Below are 18093 nucleotides of genomic sequence, written 5' to 3'. Positions count from 1 at the left end.
TTGTCCATTACACCTATCACAAACTTGCATAATAGAATTAATAGGGTTAGCAGTCAATAAGTCCAACTTCCTTACCATATTATCTACGTTGGCATTGGGTGCTGTAATGGCATCTATCTCATAAACTCCTGCAGGTTTCTTTCTTTCGGAGCTGTTTTGGTAATGGCTATTGCTTGCCATATCTTCTATCAAGTCATATGCCTCATCAATTTCTTTTCTTTCAAAAGATCCACCTGTAGCTGCATCTAAAGTGATTTTAATGTTAGGAGATAATGCATTGTAAAAAGTTTGTACTTGTAACCATTTAGGCAAGCTGTGATGTGGGCACTTTCTCAATAAGTTCTTGAACCTCTCCTAAGCTTCGTAAAAACTCTCTTGATCATGGTGGACAAAAGTCATTATCTCATTATTCAGTTTTGTGGTTTTTGAAGATGGAAAGAATTTTGCTAAAAATTTTTGGGCTAATTCCTCCCATGTTGTAAAGCTTCCAGCAGGGCATAATTGTAACCAGGATCATGCTTTGTCCCCTAAGAGTGAAAGGAAAGAGTCTTAATTTTATGGCATCCTCAGAAACTCCATTTTGTTTGAATGTATCGCAAATCTCCAAGAAATTTGTGATATACGCATTAGGATCTTCACTAGGTAAACCTCCATATTGAATTGAGGTGGAAAGCACATGGATAATTGTAGGTTTAATTTCAAAATTATTAGCTTCCACCCCAGGTCTAGTGATACTCGAGCTTGTTCCATTGAGAGAAGGTGTTGTGTAATCTCGCAAGGTGCGGACATGAGGTTGAGGTCTGTTCTGAGGGTTAACATCATCGTCCATGTTTGCTTGCTATTCTAGTTTGTTCTCACATGCTCTTCTAGTAGCGTTGTTCCTACGACATGTCTTTTCGATTTTTGAATCAAAGATCGAGGGTTTAGTCCTACCTGATCTTCTTTGCATAAACACCTAAAATAATCTTCTAGAAAAATTAAATAAACATAAAAATAAAAATAAATGCCTAAATTAATAATAGGGTAATTAGAATTGATATTGATAATGCCAATCCCCAACAACGGCGCCAAAAACTTCACAGTGTTTTTTCGCAAGTATACGAAAATCGCAACAATTAATATAGAATGAGTAGAGTATTGTATCCACAGGGTTTGTATACCAAGTACCAAAATTATGTTAACCTATTATTATTTAAACAGCAATAAGGGAAATTATATTAAGAAATTAAATAAAACAAATAAAATAGAACAAAAAGAAATCAAGCAAGAATATTTGACGAAAAGAAATCAAGGATTTAAAGTTACTATAGATTTTGACTTCACTTAATTTTATCCAATTTGTTTTATTAGTTTGATAATCAATTTTAATTATTCAAGTAGGGGAAATAACCCTAAAATCACTAATAAGCTCTCCCGATATATTGTTAGCTATTTTAACCCGGTCTAATTACCTATGTTCCAATAGCGCAATCAAACATGAATTAAATCATTAAGTTTTATGGTTTGTTTTGTGAATTCATAACCTAAGGTCATTAATTTATTAAAACCCCCTATGAGTCAAACCATATAGCTTCTGCATCAAGTTATTATTCTCATATAATTTATTACCTTTTCATATCAAAAACCCTTCTCCCGATAATGATTAATGAAATAAATCAATCCAGGGAGAAACTCTGCCTGAAAACATTAAGTTCAATAATAAATTATATCATGAACAAGGAAAAGCAAATCTAATATTATAAATTGAAATCGAAATTAAGCTACATCAAATCCCTAGTATGAGAGTTTAGTTCGACATAGTAATTAACTAGAACTCAATTAAACTTGATAATAATTCCATAATCAAAATGAATGATGAAAAGTAAAAACAAGATTAAGAGTTTAGAGATAAAAACTAGTCAATAAATAATGTGGACGACTTCCTGGAATCTTGACACAAATCTTGAATGCTTGAAGTCTTGGAGAGAGAGAGAGAAAACAATAGAACAAAAGATATCAAAACTGGAGATATTCTATAATGAATGGCTCCTCTCTTTATATAGACTTCCTCGGAGAAAATCCGACTTCGTTTAGGAAATAGAATTCTTATTAAGTAAGAAATCTTTTTGGAGATAAGAAATTGTTTAGGTTTTGGATTTCTTCTCAATTAGGACTTTTCCAACTGCCTAAATAGGATTAGATCTTGATTTGTATGTCAGGAAAGTATCTGAGGTGGGCCCATGTAAGTTATAGAGATTAGCTGGCGTTCTCGACTTCAGACAACACTTAATTCGTACCACGGGGGTGCTGTTCTGCATGGTTTGGGCTTGCTGTTCTGCACGCCCAAAGCTTGAGTTCCAAGGATGGTTTAGCACGGGCCGTGCTTAGTGGCACATCTAGAGAAGAATCTATGACATGGTCGTGCCCCATAGCACGGCTAGGGTGTGCTAGGTTCTGAGTCTCTAGGATGAAATGCATCACGGGCCTGCTTAGGCAAGCACGCCTTTGTGTTGATGTCCTTTTTAGGCACGTACATGCTAGATAGCACGGGTAGGGCGTGCTAGAACCTGAGTGTTTTGCTTTATTTTGCTCTTTTCTGTGCCAAAACCCTACAAATTTCCTTAAGATCAAGTGTATTATGATTTCAAGGAAGCTTTACACAAAAACATAGATAAAACATGAAATAAAAACTAAATAAGTAATAAAAATGCTAAAAATCCTAATAAGAACTATATTAAAAATACTATAAAAATAACACTATCAATAGCATTATATGGAAAGTGGATGTTCGCTACCATGAACTCTAACTTGAATCTCCTTGAGATACCTTCGGTTTTGAGCTCTCAGGTTATATATATCTATAGATATGGCTACTTGGACTGGCCTTCTTGCTAAGCAAACTAGAGGGGTTCAGACAGGTTTTAGCTTCACCTTGTCTAACTTCAAGGCTTTAGAGACCTCCATAATCAATAAATTGATCGCACTATCATCATCCACTAGGATTCTTTTTACCAAGAAGTCTCCCAAAACTCCAATTACCAGAGCATCATTCTGTGGAGTTTGCACATGCTCGCCATCTACCTCAGAGAATGAGACAGGTGGTCTCATGTTTAGCCTTTGTTGAGGTAGAATAGAATAGACTTCTCTAGCTCTCCTTTTTTTAGCTGAGTTGCTATCACCACCTGGGGATCCACCGAAGGTGGTTGAATTGTGCCCAAAGTATTGCACTACCTCGCCTGTTTGTCCTTCTCTTCAGTTTCCTTCCGAGCTCAACCTACAAATTCTTTTAGTTTGCCTCTCTATATAAGGCATTTAATCTCTTTCCTTAATTACTAATAGGCTTCAGTCTCATGGCCAACGTCCTTATGAAATTCACAATACTTATTCTTATCTCGATGACTAGAGGTGTCTGCCTTCACATTTCTAAGATAGTTTAGCTAAACCTTATTTCCATGGTCTCTTATCCAAGTTAATATTTTTGGGCGTGACTTATTCAAAAGAGTGAAATGTCAGTCTTGTTATGATCTATCATCTCTCGAATAAGGTGTTCTAATAGCATAACTAGCTTGTGGGTGTGGGAAGGCAATCTTCTTCTGGGCGATCGTCTCCTCATTGGAGAGGGGTGTCTTTTGTGTTTGGATTGTTCTTCCTTACGCGATCTCCGATGTTGACCTTCATAAGCCTCGTCTAGCTTTGTGTATTTGTGGGCTCGGGCCATGAGTTCGGAAAAGGTAAAGGGAGGATCTATACTTAGACTCTCAAATAGTTTGTTGTATTCGTAGTTCTTCACCATAGCACTGATGGCCACTTCATCAAGTTCTCTACCTGCATCGCCATTCTTTAGAACCAGCAAACGTATTGTCTCAAGATCTCTTCATCCTCTCTTTTTAGATCTACCAGGTCAAATTAGATTTTCTTGGATGGCATACTCGTTATGAACCGAGCTCTAAATGCGATAGCTAGCTATTCTAAGCAGGCCTAAAAGAGATGAACCTCGATACTTATATCTATCTGCTACTAAGAGCATAGTTGCATTTGTCTTAGTTAGAGAAGAAAATGGAAAGCAGTATCCTATCTATTACACCAGCAAAGTTCTCTAAGGTGCTGAACTACGGTACCCCAGCATTGAAAAGCTAGCGTTCGCCATCCTTATATCAGCAAATAGGTTACGTTATTACTTCTAATCTCACATTATATTTTTTTGAACTAACCATCCTTTGAAAAAGATCTTATACCAAGCAGAAACATTCAAAAGGTTAGTGGAGTGGTTAATCAGACAAGGAGAGTTTAACATCAGGTATACACCCCGTACTGCCATGAAAGCATAGGTACTTGTAGACTTTATAGCCGAGTTCTCCAAGGAATAAGAAGAGGAGGAACCAGAAGTCCCAGTCACAAACCCCAGGGGTAGCACTTGGCAGTTATACACAGATAGGGCCTTGGGAAGTTCAGGTGCTGCAGCAGGAATCATACTGCGAGGACCAAGAAAGTTAAAGATACAGTATGTTGTACGCCTAGACTTTACAACAACCAACAATGGCGCTCCGTATGAGGGTTTAATCACAGGACTCAAGCTCTTAAAGTGCAAGCCCCAGTACTTCATATCTTTCTAGATTCATAGCTAGTAGTCAACCAAGTAACAGGCATGTTCATTACTAAAGAGGTGAACTTAACCAAATGCCACTTTCTAGCTTCGTTGCTCTTATGCAAGCTAGAAGAGGAAGGTAGCACCTATAAGATAGCCCAAATAGATCGGGCGGACAATAAAGAAGCAGATGCCATAGCCAAGACCGTAGCATGAAAGGAAGAGCTACCCAAAGAGGTAATGTTTGAACAGTAGAGCTAGATGAACTATGAGCTAAATGAAATCCTTATGTATCAGCCTAACGATAATTGGATGAGTCCAATTATTGATTTCATACAGAATGATGTCCAACCTGACAGTAGACAAGAGGCGATTAAACTCTTCAAGAAAGTTGTAAATTATATACTTAAAAATGGAGAACTCTATAGGAGATAAAAATCACATCCTTGGGCAAAGTGCTTAACTGAAGAAGAAGGCAGCTACATCATAAGGGAAACCCATAAGGGTGTTTGTGGGGCTCATGAAAGCTCAGACGCGATGCTAAGGAAAATATTGCCTTTGGGGTATTACTGGCCAACAATGAAAAAAGATGTTCGCCACTGCGTTACTTGCCAAAAATGATCGTGTATCCAGGAAAGCCTTCTCAGAACTACAACCATTAGGCTCAGCTTAGCCTTTTACTCAATGGGGATAGACATCCTATGTAACACCCGCCGCCCGATCCAGAAAGACCCGACGGTGGATGCCACATTCGGTGCCGGAGGCACCGTCCTAACCTACATATAAATCATAAAATCATATTATGAATTAGAAGTGACTTAGTATTCATAAGTTTAGCAAGTAATAATATTTTGTTTTGAAAATGATTTGGGAGAATCCTACAGAAAAACTGCAAGAGTTTCCCCTAAAAATAGAAGTTGCCAAACATATGAATACAAAGCACTCCCAAATTCAAACTCCAAACCCCATCAAACTCCAATAACAACACAATAGCACTTCTATAATTTCATAACTCCATAGTTCCTCAATAACATTATAATATTCATCACTTCAATACATTCATTTAAATATATCAACTTCTAATGTTCTAACCATTAAATAAGTCCAAGTTTATCTCCCAATATATATACACCAAAATAATTTACAATAACATGCTTAAGTTATAAATGAAATAATACAGTCTCCAAAAATGTAATACTTATACATGCCATAATTCTTAGTTACAAAAAAAATACTAAGTAACTACCAAAATATCTCTTCAGCTCTGATGCTACTCTTCAGGTCTTTAAGCAGCAAGCACAATCTCCAACCTGCGCGTGATAAAATCAACGCGCTGAGTATAAAACTCAGTGGTGCTCATAAAACACAACAAACCAATGTTGTGATGACAACATACTTAAAAACAATCATTTATATACATAAAATCATTAAATTTGAACATGCAGTACATATGCACACCAACACATCATGCTTTAGAAATTCATTTGATATCATAAATAAGTTGTGGTAAATGAAGAGTTATTAACATAATGTGATCTCATTTATTTCACTACCTTAAAAATATTGTATAAGGGCTCACATACACTTAGGAGAAAAAGAAGCAGATAAGTTTTCATAGCTTATTCATAATGGCCTTAGGTCGCCAACCTTTTCATAACATATAGAGCGCGTTCGCCCTAACATAAGACACCCACGTGCCTAGCATATGATCATAGCTTCTTATCATAATGGCATCAAATGCCGAGCATGCTCATCATACATAATAAAATCAAATCATGCATCAAATCCACACCAAGTATATTAGAGCCCAAAAACATTTCTCATAAAATTCATGTTCTTTAGTCTTCTCATAATAAAAACTTAATTTAAACTTAAGTAATTCATAAAAATTCTCATACTTAAATTTCCAGCATAAAAATAACATGGACCTTTGCTGTGTTTTTAAAACATAACCGGAGCTATGGGTCTCCAAATTAAGTGAAATTAGAGTTATTAGAAAGATAAGACAAAATTATACAAATGTTATGAAGGGATCACAGCCCAGATCAATATGGAAGATAACAAAACAAAGCTAGGAACACAGACTGACAGACTAGACCTGATTCAGCAGAACCAAGTCCATTGTTTCTTGAATTCCTACTAAACCCCACACTCAAATTAAACCAATCCAGAACGAGAGAATTCTCAAGACACAGGGCAACAACTTTTATGAAGAACTCAGAACCTAATCTTGTCATTATAGTGGTCAAAATGGGCACTCAATTCAGTGATGCATGTGGCCCGACACAAACAAAGTCAGTTTGGGTGTTTAAGCCATAAGTTGAGTTATATATCTCCAAATTGGACACAAGAGGATGGGTTGGAAAGCTAAGAGATAGACCTATAACTTTTATGAAGAACTCAGACACAAATGGAAATTATAAAGGACTAAAAAATGGTCCTAAATCTCACTCAAAATCACGTTTTTCCCAAATTCAGTTTACTTTAGCCATGAAAGGAACATGAACCACAAAGATACAAGGTAGCAATGTCTACCACAACATAAATACTCATCAAACATCATCCAAGAGCATGTAATGGCAACCAAAATTCAACAAACCAATCATTTCATACAAAATCTCAAAATATACACATAATACCATAAAGGCACAAAATCAAAATTTGAGTAAGGTAAGTGTGTTTATGAACACTAACCTTCAAAACAAGCTTTAACAAGCTTTAATCAAAGCTTCTCAAGCTTTGGTCTTGCCCTTATCTTTGTTAGAAGGCTCTCCACCCTCTACATGTAAGAAACTCAAAATCAAACAAAGAAAACAAATAAAAGAAGTAATTGGAGCATGATTAAGCATGTATATGATAAAAGACAACTCTAAACCCACAAATAATGAGATTATCATAAAATCACTTACTTGACCCAAGTAGGAAAATCATCAAATTCCTTGAAATTAGTCACCAAAAATGACTTCTCTAGCTTCACTCTCTAATATTTAGTACTTAAATCAAGTTGGATGGGTGTTTATTAAGTAGGAATTGAAGAAAATGAAGAAGAAGAAGAAGAAGGAGGAGGAGGAAGAGAAACGTGGATGTAGAAGAAGATGGCAAAATTTGGTGATCAATAATTGATGGTTGCCTTTAATAAAGCAACTAAGGGTATTTTGGTCTTTTCTCCAAATTGGAGGGTGTTTTGGTCTTTTCTCCAAATATTCTCCAATTAAATTCCTTCAAAATATTATTTATCTCCACAAAACTCTCTAGTTTATTCCATAAAAATAATTCCTCAAATTTCCTTACTTAATATAACACCATAATTCACTATTCACTAATTATCTAAATTCTCCAAAAATATTCATTACTTACTTTCTACCCATAAAAATCATGCATCCATGCTCCAAAAATGTTAAATAAAATATAAAACATAAATAGTAATTTTTCGGACCAAAAATAATACCAACTTCCGGACCGGTGGTACTATTCACAGACCGGTAAACTACTATTGAAACACAGGAAAAATGGGGCGTTACATCCTAGGACCTTTCCCTATAACAATTGAGCAACGAAAATTCATGGTTGTAGTAATTGACCATTTCTCCAAGTGGGTTGAAGCCGAGGCCCTCAGCACCATTACTCCAGCTCGGATTATCAGCTTTTTCAAGAATAATGTAATATTCAGGTATGGTATACCCTATAAAATTGTCATTGACAACGGCAAGCAGTTCGACTCAGAAGCCTTTAGATCTTTTTGCAAAGACTGGCACATCGGACTTTATTTCGGTAGCCCATCCTCAAACTAATGGCCTCACTGAAGTCACAAATAGAATCATACTACAAGGGCTGAAGAAGAGGTTTGATGGAGAAAAAGCTAACTGTGCAAAGGAGCTAAATAGTGTACTTTGGGCATACAGAACCACACCTCGACAAGTAACAAGTCAAACTCCCTTTTCTCTTATGTACAGGACCAAAGCAGTAGTACTGGTAGAGATATGCATCCCCAACAAAAGAACAGTTGAACACGAGGAGTTCAGTAGCAATGATAGTTTGAAGAACAGCCTAGACTTAGTAAAAGAGTTTAAAGAGGAGACAACAGTCCGAACCGAGGCTTACGAACAAAGGATGCGAAGGTACTTCAATGGGAGAGTTCAAGGTAGGCAATTCAGAAAGGGAGATAAAGTATGGCAAAAAGTTGAGATATAACAAAAGGCTCGACGAGAGTAGGCAAAATTGGGAAGGCCGATATGAAATCACAAAGCAGTTAAGTCCAGGTACATACAAGCTCAAAAAGACTAATGGAGTGGAGCTACCTCGAACATGGAATGCAGACAACTTAAAGAAAGCATATTGTATTTCCATTCAATAACGTGTAAAGTAGTGTTAGGATGAAATAATAAAGAAGATCTCAGGTTTTTTCACTTAATATATCATGCTTCATAAAGATTTGAAAGGCAAGATATATTAAGTTTTCTTGAAAGTTCTATCTTAGAAAAATATCTCAATATTCTTTACTAACCTTGCACTCCTCCAGTTTGGACTTAAACAGTCCATGTGTTCAGACTTAAGTAGTCCTCCAGTTCAAACTTAAGTAGTTCTCCAGCTTAGATTTAGCATAGTTTGGACTCACACAGTCCATTAAGTTCAGATTTAAGTAATCCACCAGTTCATACTCCAAAAAATTCACCAACTTAGATTATAACAATCTATCAAGTTCGGATTTAAACATCCAAGGATCTAAAAGGGTAGTAGCCTTAACACAATTCATACTTAGCCACGATATTGGCATACCCAAAATCCAACAAGTTAATCAAGAAAGAGGTAATCACAAGTACTTAAAAACAAAAACACACCCAAAGAGTTAAATAAAGAACCTTTTTCCATTAAATAAACCAAAATATACAAAGGATTTCCTTACACTAATGTAATAGAATGTTCTCATAAGGATCTAAACTAGCATCATTTACAGAAGGCACATTAACATTCAAGCCTTGCTCTATAAGTACATCTGAAGGGATCTCAGTCCCTCTCTAATGTTCGCCTTTAGGATCAACTGAAGAGCCTTTGGAAGGAGAACAGGTGAGGTGTAGAGAGGATCCCTCAACATAGAAGCATCAACAACTGGTTCCTCCTCCACGTCATCAAGAAATCTGTCATTAATCTAACTACAGTCTTTTTCTGGATCCTAAACCCTCAATTTCGCTAGAATATTTGACCTAAGGTTTAGGCATTCCTCGGCCAAATCCTCCTCCATCGACCCCTTCAAATCCCAAAGCCTCTGATGTTCATAATCCTCCTCCTGGTTCTTAGCCTCCAAAATCTTCACCCTCTCAGCAAGAGCTCGGTTCTCCCCATGAAGCTTTTCAAGCTCGGCATCCCAAGCTACAATCTCAGCCTTGTACTGGGCCTCTTGCTCCTTCATTGCTATGCTCTTTAGAGCATCCTCCATCTCGTTCTTCTTTACTTCCATAGTTGTATAAGCACATTTTAGTTTGCTTATTCAACCAAAACTGAGATTGTTAACATTCAGAGCTCGGAAGAGGCACTAATTAACAAAGTCACTCACCGCCAAGTCATCCATATATTTAATCTGATGAAAATCCGCAGGGAAGAGGCAATGCGAGATATCTCACGACTAGGCCCATCATTTGAAGGCTGTAGTTCTGCCCATACTTCTTCAAAAAGTAAGCTCAAATTTCTAGAGCTTTGCCACCCACAGAGGGAATGGAGGAGGAATAGGAATGGACACCTCCCTTGGTCTTTTCTTGCTCGCTCAGTGGAAGGGCTCATGGGAGTATGATCAGTTTGTGTAGGCTCCGAAGCAGCTCCACCCTCAACAGACTGAGGATCAAGAATCACTAACTGTACCCCCTTATCTGAGCTCCCTTCCTTAGCCTTTCTTTTCATTGCTTCAGCTACCTTAGATATTTTTTATCCCTTCACCTTCTTAGGAGCCATCGTTACATGAAAAAACAAAAGAAAAAATTGAGGCATGTCAATATAAGAGAACAGGGCCTAGAAAACTAGGAGTAAAAATTTACCAGAAGCCGAAGGGTGAGGCCTCAAGGGTCCGGTAGGAGAGTAAACAGGATAACTCATAACAATCACTTGCCTCAAGTTCATCGATCTTAACCCCCTAGTCTTTATTAAATCTACACATTTCTGGTCTTTAGGGGTCAGCGAAGTAGGGAGATGGAGCATTAGGTCATTAGCCCATTGGTTTGGAATCCCGAATCCTCCAGGGCATTGAATAATAAAAAACTTTTGCTTTCAATTTTTTAAATAGGAAATCTTAGACTGCTTGAAGTAGATATTGCAGTTATTCCTTGCTTGAAGGAGTACTGGTCCTCGTTCACTCGATCGTACATATGATATAGTTCTCACATTCCCTAAGCTGTTAAAGTCATCCCATCTCAACGAGCTAATGCGGCTATACCACATAGTAACCTTAAGCCATTAGGATGAAGCTAATTGATGGTAATTTGATATTCATTGAAGAATAACCTCAAGGGCTCAGATAATGTAAACCAAACACTAGATCGAAAGCTCTCTTCATAAAATATAATAGACTCACTATCAAGTGGAGTATTTATCCTTATATCTGCTGAATGCCGAATTAGTTTATATTTCGGCAGAATATCATACTTAGAACATATGTTAAGGAGCTCGCCTTCATCAATATCAGAAGGAATATCAACAACTCTAATGTTCTCTTTTCTACCCTAGAGTCAGCACCCTGAACGTCCTCATCCTCAGACTGATCAACTAACACTCGATTGTCTTCATCGCTAGACGAACCCATTTGAGCTCGCCCAACAATAAATAAGAAAATGAGACAAAAGCTATAAACTTACCAAAACTCAACAACTAGAGAGAGAAAATTTCTGGAGAGAGATGCTTTGATAATCGAAGATGTTGAAGAATGAAAAAAATGAGGTGAAGTGAAAGCCTTATATAGGCAAGGTGAAGTACCAAAAGGTCACCACATCTAATGAAGCAACTCTTGGAGTACCCCTTGACAAACGAACCAGCATCTCGTTTACCCAAAAGGAGCTATCTTTTTCTGACAATATGTGCAGACAAAAAGACTCATGATTATAAAGATAAAAAAAAACGCCGCTAAAATAATGTTGGATTTCAATAGCAATAATACGCAGCGAAAAGAGATAATTACGATAAAATAATTATATCAACAGGGATTCGTTTAAATGATTAAAGCAATAAAATTATTTAGAAGAATACCTCTTTTGTAGATTTTTCAAAACTTCGATCTACACGGCTAGGTTGTCGCAAACCACTAGTCGTCCAATGTCCGGCCACTCGTAGTATCAATAAGAATGGACAATCGAAAAACTCTAAAACTATTTTAGCGGGTTGAGAGAATAGAGTGTATGATAGTCTAGCTATCCAACGCTTTATGTTTAGTTTTGTGGCTATATGCAACAACTCACAGTTAAACTGTATCTTAAACCTTATATATGAAAACCCTAGGTCATAAATAAATTAATTGTAATTATTTATTTAAAAAATTTAAATAAATAAATCATAATACATATTAATAGGATTTTCAATTTAATCAATTATATTTATTTATTTAACTATTAAAATAAATGAATCATAATTAAAATATTAGGTTTATTTAATCTAAAATTTATCTTAATAAATTTTAGACATAAATCAATTAAGTCGATACTTAATAATTTAGGTAAAATTGTACTTAAATATAAATTACAATTTTGCCCTTCATGACCCAAAACTAATTTGTAATCAAGTCATACTTGATTCAATTTCTCGTTTTCACTTTCTCATATCCATTCTTATGTATGTGACCTTCTAGGTTTCAAATATGTTGGAAAAAAATATAAATTAAATTAATTAATTAATATTTGAAGGTCAAGTACATTGTCTAGCAACATCTCATGACTACCTAAATCTTTGAAAAGTCAAAGTGATTTGACTTAACCTTTTAGGGCATAATTTATCAATGCAATTAATACCCCTCATCATTAATGTTCTGATTTAGTAATTAGGCATGAAGTGTGTCTGTTTTACTAAATCATGTTAGTTCTCTTAATCTTGGTCATTGATCTGAATGAAATTCCAAAATTAATTTGCTAATTTCATTCTACCTTGCACAAAGATTTCTTAATCAATACTAATAGAGAACAATTAAAACATTTTTCTTAATTTACCTAGGGTGATGAATCCTCTCTTAATTACACAAATATCTCCATATGGTTCCTGATATGTCCCAAAAATCATTGCTTATTATTCGTGAATGAATAATGTGAATGAAGAATCAAAACATAGTCATCCCCATACAAGATAGCTTTGTAATTTCAAGTCAAAGGATCACTTACATAACCATCACTTGAGTATTATATAGACACAGGTAACTCTCCATATGGAATTCTCATGCAGGTAAATTCAGTGGACTTGTTTAAATAACAAGCACCTACATATTAGTTATAGATATCACATATATTTCAGTTTATAAGAACAACTGTTTCCCTAAGGAAAGAACACAATATGTACGAGTCTCAACAGCTTTAATCATCGTCCAATATTGAGGAGAGCATTGACCAGGAATATTTAGAGACATTGCTTTAATGCAAAATAAAACTCATAATTATGACCTTATTAAAATTTATTTTGCAAAGTTGTATGTCTTATGGACTTTATCGTTTACCAAGATTCAATCAATAGAATATAAAAGATAAATAAATGCCCCTTTTATTAATAATAAAATATTTATTACATAAAATATTATATCTAAATTATAACCAATCAAATTTGCTATAAGGCATATAACTAACAATCTCCCACTTGCACTAAAGCCAATTACCCATGTGTTTTATCCTATGGCATCAATCTATCCATGAACTCTTAGTTCATTAGTTTCTCCATAACTGAAAAGTATCCTTACTTATTTTTAAATACTTAAGGATAGTTTTAATAACAGTCTAGTGACTTTCATCCGAATCAGATTGATATATAGGTATGTATCTTCTTTTGGATTCCTCCATGCTAAACTGTTTTAGCATTTTATCAATATATGTGGATTGAGATAATCCTAGCAGCCTATCGAATCTATCCTTATATATTTTAATACCAAGTATATAAGTCACTTCTAAAATAGAGAATTTATTGGATGACCAAACTTTTAAAGCAGTGGAATGTAATTTTCTACTATTAATGTGTTATGAAAATAATAAGAAATATCATTCGGCTCGTACCGACCTTCTTATACATATAAAGATTAGCCACATTTTTAATGTAATCAAACTATTTGATTATTTCATTAAAACGGATGTTCTCATTCCACAAAGGCTTGCTTAAGTCTACCAATGGACTTTTGCAATCTACATACTATATTAGGAAATTATTTTGATTCAAAAATCATTGGATCTACTATTTAAGAATGCATTTTTGACATTAATACGATAAATTTCATAATCATAATATGCTGCAATTGGTAAATTTCAAACATTTCTCCCTTATATTTGTTAAGTTCGAGTCTCCACAAGAAGGTCCAACCTTTGTAGGAGCACGACTCATCCTAACAGATTTACATGGTGGTTCTTTAACTAATGAATTTTAACTGTTATTCTAATGTAACAATCTTTTATTCTAGTTCCATCTTTAATGCATATTTGAGGGTCTTGAACTTTTCAAGTTCTACCTGGCTCTCACTGCTTCCTTTAAGGATAAATACCTTTTCTAGAAAGGTAGCATGTTTTGAGATAAATATTTTTTTTCTCAACAGGATGTTGAAGTAGTATCCAATAATTTCTTTTGGATATCCCACAAACTTACATTTATCTGATTTAGCTCATAGCTTATCAGATCCCAAACGCTTCACATAAGCATGTTGGCCCTCATCTTATATGGAATCTTATTAACAGATTTGGATGAAACTCTATTTAGAAGGTACATCGCATTATTAAGGCGTATCCTCAAAAGGATGAAGATAATTCTACAAGACTCATCATGGATAGTACTATATGTAATAAGGTACGATTCATATTTTCTAATAGATAATCTCGAAACTCTTTTCAAAAATAACCTTTTATGTAACTTAGTGATTCTTATTTCTCTAATATGAACAAGTCTATGAAGCCAAAGATAAGAGAAGTTTTATTATCTATTTTAGATTTCTTGCTGTTTATGTTAATGAGGATTCAATCAATAGAAACATTATTATAAATCATCTATATTGATTACAGTTCCATAAAAAATATCTTTATTATTAAAATATTTTTCTCAATAATAAAATTTAAATCCATTATTCAAAACTTAATACGAAACTGAAATAATGTTTCTACTAAGTACGGGAAATAAAATAACAATTATTTAATTCTAACACTAAGTCAAAATATGTTCCTACAACTAATGCAGCAACTTTTGCTCCACAGGTTACACGTAGGTCCATTTTTCTTCAATTTTTTGTTTTTCTTTAGTTCCTGCACGTTCTTAATATGGCAATCATATTAGGTATCTAATACCCAAGAACTAAAATAGAAGTATTAATTTCAATCATAAACATATCTGAAGCAGAAGCTTCTGCAAGCTTCTTTACTTTCACAGTCGCAAGATATTCCTTATAGTTCTTCCTCCAATGGCCATCTTTGCCACAGTGGTGGCAGGTACTTTTTTCTTTAGTAACACCTCCATTGGACTTCAATGACTTCTTCTTATTCTACTTCTTCTTGGGCTTTTTCTTAGCCTTAGAAGACTGAACTAGAAGTATACGAGTTACATCCCTCTTCAGGGCTCCTGCAGCAGTGATAACCATACCAAGCAACTCAGGTAGAGAAGCATCCAGCTTGTTCATATTAACATTCAAAATGAAATTTGAATACCTGGGTGGTAAGGACTGTAAAACTAAGTCAATACTTAGCTCATAGTCCATGGCAATGCCCAATTGGCCCGATTTTCAATATAGACAATCATCTTTAAAACGTGAACACGAACTGGAAAGCCTTCTGCCATCTTATAGTGGAACAATTCCTTAGAGGTCTCATACCTCTCAAACCTACCTTAGGAGTCAAACAACTCCCTGAGATGCAAGATAATAGTGTGAGAATCCATATTTTCATGTTGCCTTTGAAGTTCAGGACTCATGCTAGCTAACATCACACATGTTGCCTGCTCATCATCATTAGTATGACGAATGAAATGGTTCCTTTCTTCTTTAGTAGAATCATCTGAGGGAATGTTAGGTTTGTTCTTGTCAAGAATATATAACCTCTTCTCATGCTTGAGAACAATTCTTAGATTGTGATACCAATCAATAAAATTTGGTCCAGTCAGTTTATTAACATCAAGTATGCTATGTAGGGATAGGTTATTACTCATGATGATAATTGATCTATAAATATAGAGATATCAAGTATTAATTTCATGCAATACTAAATTAAATAAGGTCTTTAATTTTAATTTAGGTCTCCCACTGTTTTATTCAAATTAATATCCCTTTATATTAATTTGAAAATTCAACGTTTAGATCTCCTCTAAGATCCCAATTAACCCATATAATCTTGGGTTTGCCAAACAAGTTATATTAAATCAATTTAGGTGGATAACATTGCTTATCAATCACATCTTTATGTGACTCTTAGATCATTTAGGTAACAACTTTTTGTCTAAACATATCAAATACATTTCACCTAACCTTTGCCTCAATCTTATTTGATCATGAGTTTGCTCATCCAAATCAAATAAATTAGTTAAGTAAAACCATTGTTCAAGATATTTGATAGCATTAAATATGTTCGGTTACAACCAACCTTGGGTTTGCCGAACAAGTCAAATTGTAAGGGAGCTCTGGTTTTCATGCTATAACAATGGGTGGCAATCAATCATATTCTTAATGTGTACTTAAAATTTTAATAAGGAATTTATTTTAAATTTTAATCGCAGGTTTCATACTTTGACGTGATGGTCATATCATATATCATACATACATAACACACCCTTAGCATGCCATTCTAATTGGATGATTATGGACATTTCTAAAACTAATTCTCTTGGACCATTAAGGAAATTAGATGTCAAAAATCCTAGGTAGCACCTTCTTAGATCTTCATAAGGGCCAATAGCATCTCCTTGGCTCGGATTCTTCAATGCTCCTTGTAATTTCTTCATTCTCCTTTTCTTCATGGGTTACAAAATAATATTCTATTTACATATTCTAATTATCTAACTATTACATAATTAAATGAAATACATAAGAAATTTTACACCACAATAAAAGAGAATTAGGACATGCAGATCCTATTTAAAATTAGATAAAACCATTCAATCAAATATAATAAAGCCAATTACATAGGTCTTTCTAATGTCCTTAATCACCCATCATGCATAATAATCATATTAAATGCATTTAAATATTATCTAATATTAATATATATTAATTATTGGTTTCATGTGCTGAAAATAAAATTTTAACATTAAAACTTTAATTTTTGATATTTTTCAGAATCAATTTATGAATAAAACAATTTTATTCATGTATCAAATCTTATTAAAACTAATTTTAGAATTTATAAAATTATTTTATAAATTAATTTTACTAATTCTAATCATATTAGAATTAATAAGCAACTAAACAATTTAATTTATTTCCTAATCTAATTAGGAATTAATTTAATAAATAATTTTATTACAAACTAAACTCTTCTTTTCTAAGCAAATTAGAAAATACTCTAAAATATATTTTAATTTATTGAAAATTAATTTTAATAACCTGATTATTTAATTTATTCCAAATTAATTAAAATACCCAATTAAAAGTAATTTCACGACTTAATTGAACAAAGCAAACTATTTTGGACCCAATTGAAAAGAATAAAAATAAATAGGGACCAAACTGTAACTTTTCTATCTTCTTCTCCAAAAGCCAGAATCGTTTTTCGTCTGAAACCTAGCACTTCTAGCAACAACCAACACCAACCCAGCGTCGACGGCGCCAGATCGACAGGGGATGGTCCAGCGGTGATCGCACCACCATGGACCGTCGCTCTCTAGCCTTGAGCGTGCTGTCCTCGACGGAATCGCAGCCTTTTAAAAACCTTTTTTTGGTCGGAAATCAAAAAACTAGACTTGTTGCAGCGCCGTCTACTGGAGTCATGCCATCACCGGAGCTCACGCAGGGTCCGGCGCACGTCCAGGCAAGCCGGGTGTGATATCAGTCACCTGCGTCTCTACGGTGGTCGACAACGAGAGGGTTCTTCGATTCTTTTTCAAAAATTCAATTTAATTTTCCTTTTAATTTATTAAATTAAATTTAATTGAAAATAAATCTGTGAAAAATTTAAAATAACAGCAAATTTAATTTTGTCAAATATCAAATCCCAGCACATGAATTAATTCGAAATTAATTCCAACAATCAATATGTTATTTTATACCTTAAATATTTAAACGACGTCTCTGATACCGTTATTGGGTTTCAAAAATAATAATTACAACAATAAAATTGTTAGAAAAATACCCCTTGTGCATATTTTACAAAATTTCGATCTACAAGATTAATTTATTGCAA

The 18093-nt window shown here is 34.4% G+C and overlaps 1 protein-coding gene and 1 non-coding gene across 2 annotated transcripts; both read left to right on the top strand.

Moving 5' to 3' along the window:
* Window positions 1-310: 310 nt before the first annotated feature.
* On the top strand, window positions 311-417 carry LOC149497651 (small nucleolar RNA R71). Its single transcript, XR_016320272.1, has one exon. It is a non-coding gene; the product is annotated as a small nucleolar RNA R71 (small nucleolar RNA).
* Window positions 418-8073: 7656 nt separating this feature from the next.
* Window positions 8074-8755, top strand: LOC149497650 (uncharacterized). The gene is made up of 2 exons (XM_089719243.1): window positions 8074-8234; window positions 8278-8755. The coding sequence occupies exons 1-2, from the start codon at window positions 8074-8076 to the stop codon at window positions 8753-8755; spliced, it is 639 nt and encodes a 212-aa protein (XP_089575369.1).
* The last annotated feature ends 9338 nt before the right edge of the window (window positions 8756-18093 follow it).

Source organism: Jatropha curcas, chromosome 3 (genome assembly GCF_041381405.1).
Source record: "Jatropha curcas cultivar XTBG-Jc1 chromosome 3, XTBG_Jcur_1.0, whole genome shotgun sequence".
NCBI lineage: Eukaryota > Viridiplantae > Streptophyta > Magnoliopsida > Malpighiales > Euphorbiaceae > Jatropha > Jatropha curcas.
The sequence above is the reverse complement of the archived record's forward strand: the minus strand, read 5'-3'. Positions and strand labels throughout refer to the sequence as shown.